At 44.6% G+C, this 18861-nt stretch overlaps 1 protein-coding gene across 6 annotated transcripts in view; it reads right to left on the reverse strand.

Annotated features, from left to right (window-relative positions):
- The window catches only part of Rgs10 (regulator of G protein signaling 10), a 39324-nt gene that overhangs the window by 15747 nt on the left and 4716 nt on the right, over nt 1-18861 (reverse strand). For 2 of the 6 annotated variants that reach the window (XM_063244829.1, XM_063244828.1), the window contains exons 2-3: nt 9129-9247; nt 7748-7834 (exon numbers count right to left, since the gene is read on the reverse strand). In XM_063244829.1, coding sequence (XP_063100899.1) covers nt 7748-7834; nt 9129-9247 — 206 coding nt within the window. Of the gene's footprint in view, nt 1-7747; nt 7835-9128; nt 9248-18339; nt 18496-18861 lie in introns of those variants that run through there. The other 4 variants (XM_063244831.1, XM_063244830.1, XM_003479307.5 and 1 more) reach the window with 3 other exon arrangements.

An 18861-nucleotide genomic window follows, 5' to 3' on the forward strand; every position in this document is an offset into this window, starting at 1 on the left:
GGAAACACTGAGACTGCCGACCACAAGCCAGTCACGGGAAGGCCTGGTGTCCAGGCCGAGAACACTGAACAAAAAAGAAGAACTAGTCTCCGAGCTATTTTGGTAGGTTTTTCCAGAGCTTTATTAACTCTCTTCTAGCTGCTATCAGGATAGGAACAGAACAGCCGTCAGTGGTGGAGTTTATTCTGAGTCCATGGTCTGGAAGCACCAGCTTTTCTTCTTGGGCCCCAGCACCATCTAGAGCAGAAACCCCCAGAGGAGACTGAAGGTGCCAGCCTCCTCAGCTCACCCAGAAGGAACTGGAAAGGTCCCCGCCTGGGATCATCAGCGCAGGACTGATGGGCCTGGCTGCACCCAGGTGAGACCCGCAAGGCCGGGGCCTTCCCTCCAGGCCTAGCAATGAGAGTCCAGGTCAGCCATGAGAGGGCAGGGCTCCCAACCCAAGCATGTTTGGGAGAAGTAAATTTACCTCCTGGACTTTCCCCCTATTCCCTCTGCGGAAGAGTCCTGCCTGCTCACACAGCAGCTCCTCCCTAAATTCCGGGGTTCCCAGAGTGCTGACCCTGACTGCTGTTAGGTCTGTTCCCTGCTTCAACCCAACATCCCCCAAGATAACGACCCACGTGCCAACCGATCTCTGGCAATATGGGCACAGACGGCCCACAGACTCCTCAAATTTTCACACAGGGAGAAGAGGTCCCCTCCTGCACAGCACGAAGCTGGAACAATGACCTCCTTTGACACCTGCTTAGCTGCATCCTGTCAGCCACGGTAGGCTCGCTTGACTCCCAAACACACCTCCAGCCAGATCAGCTGGTTCCTCTCTGTCCTGTCACTCCACTGGAGATGGCCATGGAGAGATCGCCCAGAGGACAAAACGCCCAAGCCACTAACTGCATATCAGTTTCAGAAAGAGCATGAGGCAAAGAAAACAGCAAATATATGGTACAAGAATATTTCCGAGAACTAGCTCAGGAAATGCACGGCAGTTGGAGGAAGAGGGATGAACAGAGGACAAGAGCAAACCAGACACCTGCAAGGCTAAGGAGGGGGTGGCAGGAGATTCGTCCAAGACCCAGTAGCAGCTCAAAGCATGGGGCTGCCTGGGTGCAAGGCACAGAAGGGTGAGCGAGAGGAGCTGGTAGTCCTTGGCCTCACCCTCACTCTGAGCAGCCAGCTGACCATCTCATCTCCTTGCTCCCTCTGCCCAGCAGACTGGAGTTTTCTTAAGAAATGATTGGCCAAGCCGTGTGTGGTGGCTGACGCCTGTAATCCCAGCACTTGGGAGGCTGAGGTGGGAGGATCGTTGTGAGTTCGAGACCAGCCTGGGCTACAAAGTGAGCTCAAGGCCAGCCTGAACTGCATAGCAAGACCCCGACTCAAAAAAGATAAAAAAGAAAGAAATAAATGATTGGCCAGTGTGGTGGCACATGCCTGTAATTGCAGCAGCGGGGGAAACTGAGGTAGGAGAGTCACAAGTTTGAGGCCAGCCTGGGCAAGTCAGTGAGACTCTGTCTCAAAATAAAACAAAAAGGCCTGGTGTGAAGGCTGTTGGTTCAATCCCTAGCACCACAATCAAAATTATAAAGAGGTGGGGAGGAGGGGAAGGATAGGGGGTGGAGGGGTGAGGGAGGGGAAGGAAGGAAGGGAAGGAAGTAGGGAGGCAGGAGAGAGGGAGGGAGGAGGGCACGGATGAGCTACGAACCGAATGCAAAGGATTAAATCAAGCTCCAAAGTCAGACCCCAGCAAACTTCCCTGGCCCAGGTGAGTGGCCACACCAGGCTTGTGGCCCACCAAAAAGAGACTGAAATGAACAAAAAATAAAAGAGAGAAATCCAACAGAAAGATTTAAAGATAAAGTTAAAATCTCCAAAAGAAAAGTAGGAACCAAAAGCCAAAGACATGAACAGACAGGTGAGAAAAATGACAATTAAATTAAGGGACCATTTTAGGGTTAGGGCTCTGTCACTGGAAGAAACTTGAGCCAAGCACAATGACCGGCACCTGTAATTCCAGTTACTCAAGAGGCTAAGGCAGGAGGACCACCTGAATACAGGAATTTGAGGCTGGCATGGGCAAAGCAGTAAGACACTCATCTCAAAAAAAAAAAAAAAAAAAAAAAGACAGAAAAATGGAGGCAGAGAAGGAAAAGGAGCAGACCAGAGAGAATGGAAATTTTTTTAAACAATTGAAATAATAACAATAACATAAGCACATTTCTCTGAAAATTTCCAGATCACATGGTTCCACACAGTACCCACACAATGAATGGACCTTCCAAAGCACCCCCCTGTAATCTCAGCACTCCAGGAGGCTGAGGCAGGAGAATGGCAAGTTCAAGAGCCCATTCCAGGCAATTTAGCAAATCGGCAAGATTCAGTCTCAAAGTTAAAAAAAAAATTTTTTTTTTAAAAGGCTCGGTATGCAGCTCAGTACAAAGGCCTTCAGTTCAATTCCCAGGACTGCAACAAAGAAAAGAAATGGGACATTAAAGACCAGGAAGTATAAGTGGCTACTTGCTGGCAGGCAATACTGCACGGGCTTAAACCTTGACTCTGCACACGCTTCTTTTAGCCTCCTCTCCTTCAGTTTCAAGTTTCTCTCATCATGTGGGTAGAACAATAATATTAAAATCTTTGCTTATAGGTTTGTTGAGGATTAAACAGAATATTCCATGCAAAAACACTTAGTTAGAACAGTGCCTTCATCAAAATAAGTTTAAAGGAGGATCCGCCACTCTTGCTGTGGCTGCTGCTTGGACGGTTTCTTTAAAATTTTCTTTCCTCATTTGAGAAGGAGAATCTAAGTCACTGGATGAAGCAAAATCATTTTTACAAATGTGATATTTTAAAGAACCTTTGAGACAAAAAAATATTGCTCCTGTTAGGCACTGTGGCACATGTTTGTAATCCCAGCACTGAGGGAGGCAGAAGGGTCACATGTTCAAGTCCTGCCTGGGGAATTTAGGGAGACTGTCTCAAAGTTACAAAATGAAATAGGCTGGGAATCTAGCTCAGTGGTAGAACTGGGGTTCTATCCCCAGTACAAAACAAACAAACTAAACACACAGTGCTGGGGTCCGTTTCTTGACTGTAAAAGTGGGTTTTAAGAAGACAGAAAATTATAAACTTGATGTACTAATAAAAGTAGAAGAGGAAGAAGAGGAGGAAGAAGGAAGGAAGGAAGAGACAGACAGAGAAAGAAAGAGAGAGAGAGCAGGCTCTAAATTAGTACTTTTTCTCCCCAGTACTGGAATGAATCCAGGGGCTTGCACATACTGAGCAAAAAAACTCCCTGACCTGTCATTTCCCATCCCCTCTTAATTTCTGCAATGCTGTACATGCTGCCATATCCATTTCAAAGCCACAGAGTAACCAAGCCCAATATCCATGCGGGGACTGATGAATGAATGCAAGGCCAGCTAAAGAATGAATACCCACTTGAAGCTTTTTCTGTGGTCTTGTAGACAACATAAATGCTGGTTTGGTTTAAAAGCTACAGATCCCTCAGATGCTAATTCATGGAGAAGAGGCCCTTAAAATTTTTTTCAAAACCATAAAGAAACTGCAAAAGAGGAAATAGCTTTGGAATCTGTTTGCCAAACAAGAACATATTTGGGGACCCCAAGTGGGAGTTTGTCTTCCCAATCTCCTGAGTCTCCAGCACCACCACCCCACCGGCTAGACAGAATGCCAGGACCCTCCCGGTCTCTGGGGATGGTTTCCTTGCCTCTCCGGAGGCAAAGCACAGACTGGAGAAGTCAGGAGGACAAGTATTGTTCTGCTGATGGGTGCTTCTGACAACAAAAACCCCAACAGGATGGAGTGTGCATTCATCTCTCACATCCAGGGCTGCTGCAGAAACTGTGGGGCGTGGGGAAGGGAAGGGAGAGGCACGGTTCTGGGCACTCAGATGCTGTGCAGAAAAAAGCAGGCAGAGATGAAGCCCATGAAAGAGAGGAAGACAAAGAATGTAAGGTAAGACTACATAGTAGTACAGCCACTATGGGAATCAGTAAAAAACTAAAGTCATCATACAGTAAGGACAGCAGCATACCCACATTTCTGTGGGTATGACTTTTTTTTTTTTTTTTGTCTTTTTCGTTTTTAGCGGTACCAGGGATCGAACTCACGACTGCCTGCTTGCAAGGCAGGCGCTTATGCCGCTGAGCTAAATCCCCAGCCCCCTGTCGGTATGACTTAAAGTAGCCAAGATACTAAACCAGCCTAGGTACCCAGGAACAAATGAACAGACACAGAAAATGTGATATATATATATATATATAGAGAGAGAGAGAGATAGAGATAGATAGATATAGATATAGATATAGATATAGATATACAATGGATTATCCAATCATATAAAAGAACAAAATTTTGGCCAGATGTGGTGGCACATGCCTGTAAATCGCAGCACTTGGGAGGCTGAGACAAGAGGATCACCATGAGTTCAAGGTCAGCCTGAGCTACACAACAAGTCTTAAAAAAGAAAAAAGAAAGAGAGAACAAAATTTTGTCATTTGTAGAAAAAATGGAGGGCTCTGGAAATCATCATATTGAGAGAAATAAGCCAGACTCACAAAGACAAATATTGCAAGTTCCCCTGAATACATGGAACTTTAGTAAGATCCACATACACAAAGTAGAAGGAAGACCTTTAGGAGAAAGGGAAAACAGAGGGGAGGGGAGGGCAGGTAAAAGGAGTCATGAAAACAATTAAAATGTATACTTTGAGCTCTCCCCCAAAAACCTATGTGAAACTAGGGAGGGGCTATGGAGATGAGGGGTGGGTTGGGGGCAGTGATTAGTGTATTATATACATATAAATCTGCCAAAATAAAATCCATTAATCTGTAAAACCAATATGCACTTATAAAGAAAAAAGATGAGTAAATCGTACAAGATACTGGAAATTGACCAGTGCTGGATAATTTAAGCAAAGAATGAAATACAAACTCTACAACGGCTTCTGAGTGGGCGGCCGAGAAGAGAAACCCTCGACTGACTCCTACGGGACCAGATGTGGCAAGTTTGACTGTGAGGTTCAGTTAGGCGTGGCCAGGGCTACGGCCTCCTCTACCTCTCAAAATCAGTAACGCAGAGCTGACTGCCAGGTTTTACTTGCTGTGCTTCAGGACTCACAAGAGACTGCTGTGCAGGGGTCAAAGACCTGGGTCTGCATCCAGGTGCAGCACCAGGCTGGCTCTGGGTGAGCTGTTTCTGCCCCTCTCAAGTCACAGCCCTGTGTCTGCAAACAGGAGCAGTCACAAGGCTCAACACAATGACACAGACTGAACTGGTCACCCCAGGGTCACCAAGGGCTCTGCTGCCCTGGGACCAGCTGTGTTCTCTGGTAGCTGAAGGGTGAAGGTGGTACTCACTGTATCAAAGCAATCAACTTCACATTCCAGGCTCATGGACACAAACCTTCCAGAAGTCCTATGCTGAGTGACAGGGGTGTGGAGAAAGACTGCCCAATTCTGGAAATCCTGTAGGATGTGGGTGGGACAGAGCCACCAACACCACACTGTACTTGCTACAGTCCTACAGTGGCTTCCCAAGGCCTCAGCAGAAGGCTCTCTCCTTGCCATAGGATTCAGGTTTCCGGGTGTGGCCACACCTGCTCCCAGACTCAGGCACAGCACAGTGGCCTTCCCCTCAAACAGAAGCCCCTCTACCACTTCCTCTCCCCTGGCTGGTCTTCCCACAAGCCGGCTCCACTCCCTGGAACCTTACTCCTCCGCCCCAGCCCCACTGCAGGTCTCTATCTCTAAGCCACTTCTCCCAGGGCCCTTTCTGACCACTCCCTGCCCATGCAACCCACGACACATGCTCCCATTTCTACACTTATCATACTCGCAACAGCTTGTTCCTCAAAGAAGATCATCTGGCTTGTCCCTGTGGTATTTGCAGGGCTTCCAGACCTGGCGACTTCAACTAAACTGCTACACACACAGCGAATATGTGGGGGAATACCAGGGTGACCTCAGAGTGCTGGTTCAAGTCCAGCTGCACTGTGGACCTGACCTTCCCTGCCTCACTGAGGGGCTTGGCTGGCTCCCTGTAAGCCCTTCCTTCCCCTAACACTCAAAGAACAAGGAAGATGAATACACAGAGCCCCAAATCTGAATTGGGCTCTTAGAGTGAGGCTAGTCACATCAGCTGCAGTCTAGCCGGTACCTGTGGTTGGCCCTGGGCCCTATGCTGGGTGCTGGGAAGAAAGGAAAACCATGAGGACCTCAGCCCAAATCCTACCTTTCCCAAGCAGGCCTTCCCCACCCTATTTCTCATTACCCAGACCCTTCACAATCCATGGTTCTCTAACCAAAATCATCCAGATGGAAGAAGACACCAGCAAGGAGCAAAAGCCAGGGTTACACCCAGTAAGAGTTTCCAAGGCCAGCCCAGAAAACACAAGCCAAAGGGAACCCCTCTTAGAATCTGCCTTTGCCACCTGCAAAGAGGAAGACAGAGAGGAAAGGCCACATGTGGTGGCTTGGAAAAAGTGTCTGGCCCTGGAAGAGCCTTGAAGAAAGCAATGATGTGCCAGAGATTTAGCTCAGTGGCATAAGCACCTCCCTGGCAAGCCCAAGGTCATGAGTTCAATCCCTGGTACAAAAAAAGAAAAGAAACCAATGATGTGCATTTCCCAAGTGGTGGCCCATGAAGAAAGGCTGCTGGCCCCACAGAATCCAGCTTTTGGAGACAGAGACCCAAAACCTGGCAGGCCACAAGGCACATCTGCCTGTGGAGCTGTTGTCTGGCAAGCAAAGCCTTCCATTTTTAAAAAATGAGTTCCAACATTTCAAACTTGGATAGTTTCACGTAAGAACACAAATGTCCAGCTAAAAATTAGGCAGCCGTGGGCTGAAAATGGGAAAAGACACTTAAGAAGGAAGGCCTGCAGGGAACCAGGGACAAGAGTGGACAAGCCAAGTCCTGGAGCACTGGCGTTGAGGAGCGAGCTGGTGGGGACAGCCCTGCCGTCCACACACCTGCGCAGCAGCACAGGCCCAAGCGCAGAACAGCCGGTCCTCGGCTGGCTCCACTCCCCACCATTCCTTGCAGTCTTGCTCTTTCAGATCCCTCACTGGCCCCTGAGGCACTGAACTGGTAGCCTTTTAGAAATACTATACACAAGCACGGGTGTCATAAACCCACCCGATCCCAGGCCTCCTCCAGAATCCCTCCCGTGGCCTTATGGCCAAACTTCAATGCCAAAACATGCAGCCGACATAGCGGAATTACAGTCAGCTCCAAAAGGGAACACACATCTACCGGGGAACAGTCAGAAACTTTCAGGTGGCTGCCTGCCAACTGTGGGGTGCTTTATAAAGATACACTGAATAATTGACAACCTGTCTAACAAACACTGTGGTTTTCATCACTACACATCTGCTTATCATTTTACTATGTCCAAAACTGCCAACATGTCAAACATACTCATGATCTATTCATGAAGAACAAAATGTGTACACAATGACAAATGCTTAATGACTTTAATCATTAGTTTACTTTAAATATTGACCCATTTTAACAGCACCATTTACAAGTGGGCTCGTTCATTCATGTAAAAATTGATCATATGTGATCAACACAAGATATTTGATTTGACATCTTCCTCCAAATCTAATGTAAATCAGGTTTTTTGAGGCACTTTCAAAACCTATGGAGCAGATAGTTATAACTGGATATGGAAAAGGAAAAAAAAAAGATCAAGAAAGCAATTGCAAAATAGAAGAAATACCTGCTTCTTATCTTGCATTTTCTTAAAGTCTTCACACGCTAACCAAAACAGAACATTTTCTTCACTGAATTCCTTTTTTAAAAATTCCTAGATCCAAAGAAAAAAAATACAGTAATATATTTTTTAAACGATGCATTTTCCTTTAAGAACTGACTTAACAAAATTCAGCAGATAAACCTGGTTCTATTATCCTCTGAAAACTGTGCCCTTAAGAACAAAAGGCATATAAAATGTGAAAGCTAGAATTTCAGATGCATTTTGACCTTAATGCCACTGACATCATAAGAAAAGCAAAATGAAGCAGGAATCTACTCCCATTTCTAAACTGACAATAAATTACCAAAAAGTAAATTAAAGCAGAAAATGTATTAGTTCCTTCTAGACACTGTTTAAACAAAGTACATTCCTCTGAAACCAGGCCATTTTTTTCAGCAAAAGAAAACATATTGAGCATGTCTCAAAGGCCATGATGAAAACTTAAAGGTGTGCTTTATTTTGGCAGCTGCTGGAGCATTAGGTTCTGCTGTGTGCAGCCTCTCTGATGTCCGGACCATGCTCCCTGTGCCCTGGTATCCAGACCCAGGAGCCTGGCACAGCCCCCTCCCTGGCAGCCACGCAAGGAGCAGCAGCACCTGACCTGACACTTAAAGACACCAACTGCTGGGCCTCATTCTGGGACTCCACCTGACACAAGGGGGTCCTGGAGGGCAAAAATATTATCTCTCGATGGTACTGATATTTCCCCATCCATCAGTTCTCCTCTCGAGGTTCCCTTTCCCAACTTCATTCTACCTGTGACTTCCAGCCTTTCTCCCTGGCACTGATGCACCTGGAGATTACCTGACACAGGAGAGAACAAATCTTCACGTCACAGATACCCAGAGCTGGAAATTCTTTGTGTGCACGCACATTACTAGAGAAATAATTCAGGGCCTTCCCACTGAGCTTCCAACCCTCCAGTTAGGTTGTTTCTTTTGTTTTGTTTTTTGAGCCACGGTCTTGCCAAGTCATTAGATTTCTCAGGTTGGGCTAGAATTTGTAATCCTCCTGTCTCAGACTCCCAGTGCTGGGATCACAGATGTGCACCACTCTGGGCTGAACTAGAAATTCTTCGTGTAGACTCCGCCACTAGCCTTGGTATTCTTTCCCTGTAGTCCCACACCCCTCACAACCAAACTACATGAAAACCAGGGACAGATCACATGCCCCTTCGTATGAGTTCAGGGTTCTCTGTAAGAGTACTGTTAACACCGTCACAGCAAATGAGTTCCTACTCTCAAGCTAGCACAGAGACTGTTAAAGATTGGCCTGTTTTCCTATACTCCTAGGTAAACTTCTGGATAAACTGCATCCATCCAGAATAACAATGAAAAAGACAAACCCTGAATCTCTTCACGCCTTCAGGGTCTTCCAGCAGATTCTCTAGGGAGGATGCCCACTTGGTCGTGCTCTTGAGGCTCTGGTGGCTGCTGCTGGAACTACCATCATTGTCATGGATGTCTGCAAAACAAAGTTCAGAGGCATCATGGCCAGGATACTGTGATCTGCATGCAGTGTGTATAAAGATACATTGCTGATCTGCACAGGATGGGCACCACCACCCTCTAGGCTAACAGGCTGCGTTCCACCCCAGGCTGCTTTACCCACGCACTCACTGTAACAAGAGACACTATCTCCTCTGCTGTGCAGACAGGATAAGGGAGGCTCAGAGGCGTGAGGAGCTTCGCCTTCCCGACACGCCCTTCTCCTACCTTGTCTGCTGTCTACCTGGCAGGCAGCCCTTTCCTCTCACTCCAGACCTCCCAAGAAACTCAAAAGCAGCTCCTTCCCCTCACCCCCCCATGCACTGTCTTATAATTACTGCCCTACACTGCCACTCTTTGTAGGGCTGACTCCCACTTACCCTGAAAATGCCCACAGGTCAGGATTATACTCCTGTATAATCCATAACTGACACATAAAACATGATGCAGAACCAACCATCACTATGGTGAGGGTACAAAATCAAAGGAGTTGCCTAATCAAGCATCCAGATAAAATACTTTCATGCAATATTTTTAAAAATCAAAATGAATTTTTAAAAAAAAAATAAACAAAATTTTTAAAAAAATTTTTTTGAGACAGGATCTCTGTCTAGGGTGTAGACTGATCTGGCAATCCTCCCACCTCCACCCTTCGTTCCAGACATACACCCCCAAACACAGCTAAAATACCAAACTTTAGTATATGTGCTACTGAAGCCAGGACTAAAATACCAAATTTTAAACAATGACAGGATTATACTTGATTTTCCATTTTGCCTCTGCCTCCAGTAGGGCTAGGTGTTTGTTATAGTTGATACAACCTGTCAATTTGAGAAGTCTAAAAGCTTAACTAAGTAACTCAGCAGTTTTACATACTAGGGTGTAGAACAGGCCCTTACCTCTAGGATTTTGTTCATTATGTCAACTTGAGAAGTTTAGAAACTTAACTAAGAGACTCAGCAGGAGGCCAGGGCGCTCACTTTGTAAACATCCTGCGCCTGCGCAAGAGGAGGGCACAGAGATGGTGTGAGTGCTACACCTACCTGAGGGCAGGCAGCCTACAGACAATGAAAGGGAGGAAAAGAGGCTTGCTCTCCCCCAACCTCCATTTTTTGCTCTTGTTATCTGCTGTCTTCTTCAGCTTTGAACTGTTGCCCCTGTGCTATACCACCCTACCTTGGACTGAAATCTCCACAAACTGTGAACTAAATAAACCCTTCTTTAATTTAAGTGTTCTGTATTTTGTCTCAGCAAGAGAAAAGTAACCAAGATAGTATCCCACTGTTATTTTTCCATACTTCGAACTTCTGCTATTGGGGTCATCATGGGTGTTTCTGTGCTACCTTTGATATTTTAAATACTGCATTTGGTATCATCTTCCTTGAGGCCTGAGTTTGCAACCTCTTTATGATCTGGCACATTGGGTGTGATGAAGAGAAGAGAACATGTGTTGTGCACACATCTTCCACTTACTGATGAGACACAATTAGCACCCTGTTAAGGAAAAGGGACTAGGGATCTCCAACTAATGCCACGTGGCTGAAGGAAAAAGCAACACAAGTAGACCTCACTGTACAGCTCTGACCCTGTCCTGAAGCCAAGGAAAAACCACTTTGAATCTGGAAGAAAATAAACTTTTAATTAAGAAATCACCAAAGTAACACGGTGTGTGTGTGTGTGTGTGTGTGTGTGTGTGTGTGTGTGTGTGTGAATGCTTGAGGTGGTAAACATACAAACCACCCTGATCTGATCTGATCATTACATATTGTATACACGTGCCAAAATGCCGCATGGGCCAACTCAGGCAGTATATACCTATACTCCCACGTACTCAGGAGGCTGAGGCAGGATGATTACAAGTTCAAAGCCAGCCTGGGCAATGTAGCAAAACTGTCTCAAAGAAAAAAAAGGTGCCAGGGAGTTGGTGGGGGGGGGGGTACTGGATGGGGATATAGCTCAATGTAAAGGCCCTAGGTCCAATCTCCAAGGCTAGGAAGAGAAATAAAGAAAAGGAAGGAAAAAAAGAGAAATGGAACAAAAGAGGAAAAGAGAAAGAGAGAGAGAGGCCCCATGGCCCATAAATATGTACAGTTATTACATATCAGTTGGTTGGGGGTGGGAGGCAGCAAGGCAGATTCTGGCCGCCTACCTGGGTCACAGTAGCCTCTCAACAAATGTTAGTTCTTGTTTCAACTTCCCTGAAATGATGCCTACCAAATGACCTGCTTTTACAGCGCTCGCTTTATCTCTACTGACATGTTTTTTGTTTTTTGGTTTTTTTTTTTTCCCCCAAAGCTAGAGACAGGTTTCTGTAAAGAAAAGTTTGAATCTGGAAGAAAATAAACTTTTAATTAAGAAATCACCAAAGTAACTTTTAAAGGATTAATGAAAAATGTCTCATAAATATTATTTGCTGCACATTGCTAAGGGACCATCTAGCTAAAAATGTTTTTGGAGAAAATTCATATCAACCAGAGGTTTAGCTCAGGGGCACATGTATCTGCCTGGCAAGCACGACATGGTGAGTTCAATCCCCCGTACCAAAAACAGAGAGAGAGAAAGAGAGAGAGGGAGAGAGAATTCATATCAGAACACACTGGACTTAGTAATAACAGCTTCTATGATCTTTGGTGTCTTACTGGGATGAAAACATAGCCATTAAACTCTTAATCCATAAAGAATCCACCTCCCAGCATCTTAAGCTAAATAAAGTAAAACAGAGCTACAAACCCAGGGGAGACTATGGTTCAATACCCATTGCTTATGGGGTACATGAGATAAATCCATTATTTGGGACAAATCCATTCCTGTAATGGAGAAGCAAACTTACTCAACTATACCACCAAATGGACTCAGTGATTTTGTAAAGTGACTCTCCGGCTGGGGAATATTCAATTAGTTCCTGCTTGCTCTGCCAAGGCTGGGATGGCAAGCTCCTAGACACAGAGTTTCTTCTCAAATATCAAATTAAAAGATCATCATTACAAGAAATTTCTGTAGCAGGGTTTTTTTCTGCCAAGCATCCCACTAACTATCCTTCTGCCCTTTGCCCAGGAGCACAATTTGACAGTCGACTCCACTTCCCTAGTAAATAAACTGAGACGTACAATGCATCGTTCCAGGAACAATTTCAGGCAGCCAAAAGTGCTCTCACCTCTGTAGAATGAGTCTGACCATAAGCTTTTAACCTTGGTCTGAAGGGATTCCAAACTCTTGGCATTGTTTTCAATAATAAACCATATCAGCAGGGTTTCTGCCACCATGTTGTCTTACAAATAAACGCACATGGTGGATTCCCATGTAGCCAAGAGAGTGCAATGCCGGGAAAGACAGCTGGCCCCTCTGGGCAACAACTGCTGACCACTCCTCCTCTTTATGTCATATTCTAATTATTCTGCACATTGGGTACCTATGTCACTTTTCACTTGAACAAGAAGTTTTATAACTCAAAACTCAAAAATTTGATCTCATCGCCTTACTTATAGACTAGGAAAACAAAAGTCTAGAGAAGAAAATGACCCAGCTAAAGAATCACTGAATGGAATGAGCATCAGTAAGGGACCTGTGCTTATCGGTCCCACTTCTGTAGGACCCCAGGGCTCCAGGAAATGCATGGGTCCTTCACAGTTCTCTCCTAGGCCTCCATCTTCCTTGCATCAAATGTAAGGAAATCACAGAGAAGCCCAGAATTTTTAGGCACGACTCAGAAAGCATACTAACACAAAGCTACTTTCAGTTAACAAAACTTTTTCTGGCCTTGGCATCTTGGATAAAGAAAAATCCTTGATTTTTTTCTCACCTTCTGCCACACAAGTGCCTCTAGGATTCTTCTACCTGTTATCTATCATGGCTTTCCACAGAAACATTATTTTGAATTTTTCGTAGATTTCCAGATTGACTGTCAAGCCTCCTGGTTATGGCCTCTTTCTGCCTTTTTTTAAAAAATACTTTTTCACCTACATCAGTATAGACAGACAGATCTTGTCTGAGCAGCATTTATAGTCACAATTAACTTAATGCTTATTTACTCATTTACTTTTTTTTTGGGGGGGGGGGGTTACTGGGAATTGAACTCACATCCTTGTGCTTACCAGGCAGGTGCTTATGCTGCTGAGCTAAATCCCCAGCCCCTTATTTATTATTTTTGAGACAAAAGTCTCACTCCATAGCCCAAGCTGGCCTCAAAGTCACAGGAATCCTCCTGCATCCACTGCATCTTTATTTAGTCTGATCTTCACTACTATAATGAAATACCTAAGGCAAGCTGCTTATAAAGAGATTTATAGGGGCTGGAGATTTAGCTCAGCGGCATAAGCACCTGCCTTGCAAAGCGCACAGTCATGATCCCCGGTACCAAAAAAAAAAAAAAAGAAAAAGAAAAAGAAAAGAGGTTTATTATGGCTCATTGTCTTACTTACTTTTCTTCTTCCTGAGACAAAATACCCAACACCCAAAGTTAAAGAAGCAAGATTTATTTAGCTCACAGTTTGTAGAGGTTTCAGTCCACAGTAAGCTGGCTCCAAGGTAGTGTGGCAGGGCAGACAGGCATTGCAGAGGAGAAACAGTCCATAGCAAGCAGAAAGTAGCAAAGCCACAAGAGCCACATGGCTCTTCCAATCCCTTATATCTTATCCAGGGTGGGGAGCATTCACACCCTTAATCCTAGTGTCTCTGATCCTAGCACTGTACTATGAATCAATTCGAGCATCATGCACTCTAGATCCAGCCACCTCTGAAAAACACTCATGTATAACTACATAGGTTTTGAGAGGACATCTAGACAGAAGCTGTAACACTCATGGTGTAGGAGACAATTTGAATGGCTCCTCTAGAAAGCAGAACAATTGCTTCCGCATTAGTTAAATCCAGTCTTGTTCCCATGCACTGATATATCCAGAACTGGCTATGGTAGTTCCTATTCCCTTCAGGTGGTTATAAGTAATGCAAATAAAGCTAGCTGAGGTACTGATATATATTCTTAAAGCCAACTTACATTTTCCTGTTTCCTTACGTTGTATTCCCGGTTAAAACAGCTGAATGCAGCAGGATGGCAGAGCCACTCAGCTCAAGGGATGTCACTTGGGTACCAGCCTCAAAGTAAGAGGCTACGAGTCCACAGGGCACAAAAATTTACATATCAGAAATAGAAGCAACCATCTCCTAAAACCATTCAAATACTACTCTAATTGAGATATGCAGACTGGTCCTTCTGCATATGATACTCCCTGCATGTTGCAAAGATGCCTTCTCCCCACTGACTAGCCAGCTCCAGTACTCACGTAACTCCTGCCATCCTCCCTTTGAACCACTCCCTTTTCATGAGATAATAACTTCTGTGAGCAGTCTTGGATCAGGGCCTTTCTCCTTATATCCTCAATTGGATCAGGCTTAGGACCCCTTGGCTGCCCATAACTTTTAATATGTCTTAGTGTCTTTACTCTCACCATGAGTTGCACTGGAGATGGCAGATTGGAATTAACTTGCTGGAATTCCAATAATGATTCTATGGGATTACACATATAGCTTTCCAGACTACAAAGTGGACTAGAAAAGAGATTCCAATATATAATACCTAGATTACAATATTCTAAGGAATCACTATTGGGATTATAATATTGGAACCTCAATAATACATGGTTCTGTTTTGGTGTTTTGGTTGTTTTTTGTTTTGGCTATTAAGACAGGGTCTCACTATGCAGTTCAGGCTAGCCGTGAACTCTCTTTGCAGCCCAGGCTGGCCTCAGCCTCCAGAGTGCTAAGGTTACAGCTATGCACCACCATGCCCAGCCTACACTCATGGTGCTTGAGGCACAAGGTGAAAGCGCTGCATCTGGCTGACAGCTCTTTGTCTGGCAGAGTCCTGAGGTGGCAGAGGGCATCACACAGCAAGAGACAGGGAGGACAGGTGTGTATGCTCTAGTCTCTCTATTGTCACCTAAGCCACCAGGATTCAATCATGCAGCGTCTACCCTGACAATCTCATCTAATCCTAATCATCTTCTAAATATGAAAGTTGAATAAGTTGCCATACTCTCAGGATTTCACAAGGGGGATTAAATTTTGGCACACTTGAATTTGGGGATCACACACCATTTTAAACTATATTCCAAGCAACAAAGCATCTCCTTTTCCAAGTCATCACTCCCAACCTCCAGTCCACTATGTCTGATAGTGCTATAAAGGTCACCTAGAACCAGCCAATCTGTGACTGAAGACTTCTGTTTCTGATAGATGCCAAGTAAGGGATTCCTAAACCATTTCAGCTCACTTTAAATGCTGCAGTCGGCCATGGACGTATAAGGGAAACGAATAATCCCTCTCAATAGCAGATATACTCTGAACTTAATGAATAAAAAACACCAAGACTTCACAGCTGCTGAGTTTCTAGTTCTTGGATCCAAAAGTCTTTTATCCTCCAAGTCTTTTATTTTTCTTCATTGATAAGTTTTCATTTTAGATGAATTGGAGGTTGGAATGTTTTTCTGACAACTTTAAGATCACTCACTCTAGTGAGGAGCTGTTTGTTGTAAAATCTGTTTCAATTTTGTTCTACTCCATTTTTTATTGTATTTTAGTTCAATTATAAAGGATTTTTTAATCAAAATTTTTGTTATTGTTTGGGCTCTTTAAAACATTTTAGATCTTCAAATTTTGTATTTGTTTCTGTTTGCTGTTATTTATTTATTTACTTTTTCTTTTTTTGAGACAGGGTCTTGCCATGTAGCCCAGGCTGGGCTGGAACTCATGATGATTCTCCTGCCTCCATCTCCTCCTAAGAGTTAGGATTATAGGATGCAGGCCAGGCATATAGCTCGGTGGTACAGTGCCTGCCTGAGTTCGATTCCTAATACCAAAAAAAAAAAAAAAAAAAATGCACCACCAGGCTCGGCATGCTCAATACTCATTTTTCAGTAAATTGGTCTTTAGGTTAATCTACCATTAGCTGATTGTGGATTAATTAACGGTCAACTTGTAACACCCAACTGAACTGAATCAGTGTGGTCCTGGGTATGGCTGACCCACCTGAGAACTGCTGCCAACAGCATAAAAAGAGAATGGAGAGGAAGATGCTGTGCTGTTGATTCTCCTGGAGAAGTTTGTCACACTGATAAGAACTCAGCTGTTCTCATCGTCAGAGGAGCTCAGGTCCTCGCTGTCACTGAGGATGGCTGTGGTGCTTTTCAGGGGAACTTTGGTTGCTGCCTTGGACATAGTTTCCTGGCTCCAGTCCAGTGCAGATCCCTCAGCCTGCTGGCACAGACTTTCTAGCTTCCGTGACTGATCTTTAGGCCTTTCTAATGCAGATCCTTGATACAGACTTGCATGAGACACTGTCATGGACTCTAGGCACTCAATGGGACTTGTACAGGGCATTGCCATGAGCTCTAGGTCTTCACCTGGACTCATACGGGACAATGCCATGGGATCCAGGTCCTCAGTTGGATTCTTTGGGTCTCTAGTGTGTGGACAGATCTTCTGTGCTCTTCTATATTTGAAATTTTGGGTGAATACTATAATACTAGTCCTGTATTGAATCTATTCTCCTGTAAACCCTGAATACAACGCTGATAACAACACTTAACACTTGGAAACTATTTACAGTGTGCCAGGTTCCATTTCAAGCTTTTCACTTGTATCAAATCACTTAGTTCTCACAAAAGCACCCTCATGCAGTTAATCATATCTTCACTTTACAGATGAGAAAATGGTGGCATAGCAACTTGTAAGGGTCACCCAGCTAGGAAATGGGGAACCATGGTCTAAAGCCAAGCAGTCTGGCTCCAGGGTACCTATTCCTTCCCACAATGCTCCACTGCCATTTTTGTAAATTTATTTCTGCTGATCTATAAGTTGAAAGGCAAGATTGCAACAGTGGCAGAAAGGCTAGTAACAATCATACTGTGGCAAAAAGACTGACAAAACTGGGTCCATGTCCATAAAAACTGGGTGAATGGTCTACTACACAAACACAACGTACATTTTTCTATTTACATTTATGCTGTTCTATATGATTCCTGTTTTATTAAAAGCATTCTTTTTCAAAGATAGGCACAGCCCTGGCATGCAGATGGCCAGGGATGGCTGCCTGCAGCCTATTTTGCAGTGCATTATTTATAGATGCTAATGATGTCATATCTAAGACTTTCTCCGGACATTAATTCCCTAGAAATCCACACTCCAAAGGCATCTGCAACACTTAGGTCTGAATGAGCACAGCTTGGATTTCTGCTATTGATCTGCAGGAAGATCCATGTAATGATCCTGCAGAGACAATTTCCCAAAGTCAAATAATAACTGTAGAAAGTTCTCAATATTCAGCTTTCTCAACAGCAGAGGCAACTTACATCCTCAAACGATCTACATACCCCGAAATGCACAGCATATTAAAGCACACAATGTAAATACTCAAGTCCAGGAAAAGGCAGAGATGTTAACCCTAAATTCTCACCCACCTTTCAAATACACTCTCTATTTTGCAATGAAGTTTCAAGGAAAGTACATACTACACAAAACGCACTTAAAACCTAACATCATCACCCATACCACATCAAGCATAGTACATTAAAATTAAAAAAAAAAAAAAGTCTTCCATAATTAGAATCAAGAGTCCGGTTTGTTTTAACTGGTGATCTGCAGAAGGCTCCACAGAAACTGGGTCATGGAAACCCTGTATCTAAATATTACTTAAGTGTTTATCACTCCAGGATCTAGCTTCTGAAAAATACCTTGCAAGCATGCAATGCTGGACTGGAGAGATTTAAGTGAACTGGAGTTAGCAAAAAGTAGTAATAAACATGAAAAAAAAGTTTGAAAATAATCATACTAATAGTCAGCACATGAGACAAGAGCAGGAAAACAGGTCATGGAGGGTGGGCGCAGTTCAGAAAGGACACCACGGCATTCTCCCAGGAAGACCCAAGCCTCACAAAAAGTCGGATGTGCACAGAGCACCCTTAGAGCACCTCCATGCGTACCCAGCACGCTGCCCCCAGCCTCCGCCCTGCCTGGGCCAGTGCCCGGGCCTCAGCCACACCAAGAACACCTCTGGAAGGGTGGGGCGTTCCTTACGTTCCATGCCCCGGGGTCCACCCAGGAAGGTCCACGCAGACCAGAATTCCGCTGCTGCCTCAGAGCAGTCTTGAGCGAGAAAGGCTAGGGCTACAGGGCTCCTGAGCACCCTTGGTCTGAAGAAAAAACAAGCCTCAACATCCTCTTTTGAGTGGACTAAACAACAGATGGCCACTCGTTTCCAGTACTACTAGAGGGAAGGAAATAAGAATGCCGAAATGTTATTTGCAGCCTCCCAAGAATCCACACTTTCTAGGCAAAAGCCCAGAAAAAAAGAAAATGACCCAGAGGCCCACTCCTTGGGCTGAAAATGAAGACCCTGCCATTGATTTTCTTCACTTCCCAGCACTTCCTCTGGGGCCTGACATTTATGCATAAATGTGTCCTCCCCTGCCCTCTCAGCTTCCTTCTCCCTCCTCCGCCTCAAGTCAACCTGAGTGACTCTGGGACCCGGGTGCAGTTCAGGGGTAGGGCACTGGACATGCATGCATAGTTAAATTTTCAAAAGGAAGTGCCTTTTTC

Source organism: Cavia porcellus, unplaced genomic scaffold (assembly GCF_034190915.1).
Source record: "Cavia porcellus strain 051 isolate PalLab524CR breed Dunkin Hartley unplaced genomic scaffold, mCavPor4.1 scaffold_2, whole genome shotgun sequence".
In the NCBI taxonomy this organism is placed as follows: Eukaryota; Metazoa; Chordata; class Mammalia; order Rodentia; family Caviidae; genus Cavia; species Cavia porcellus.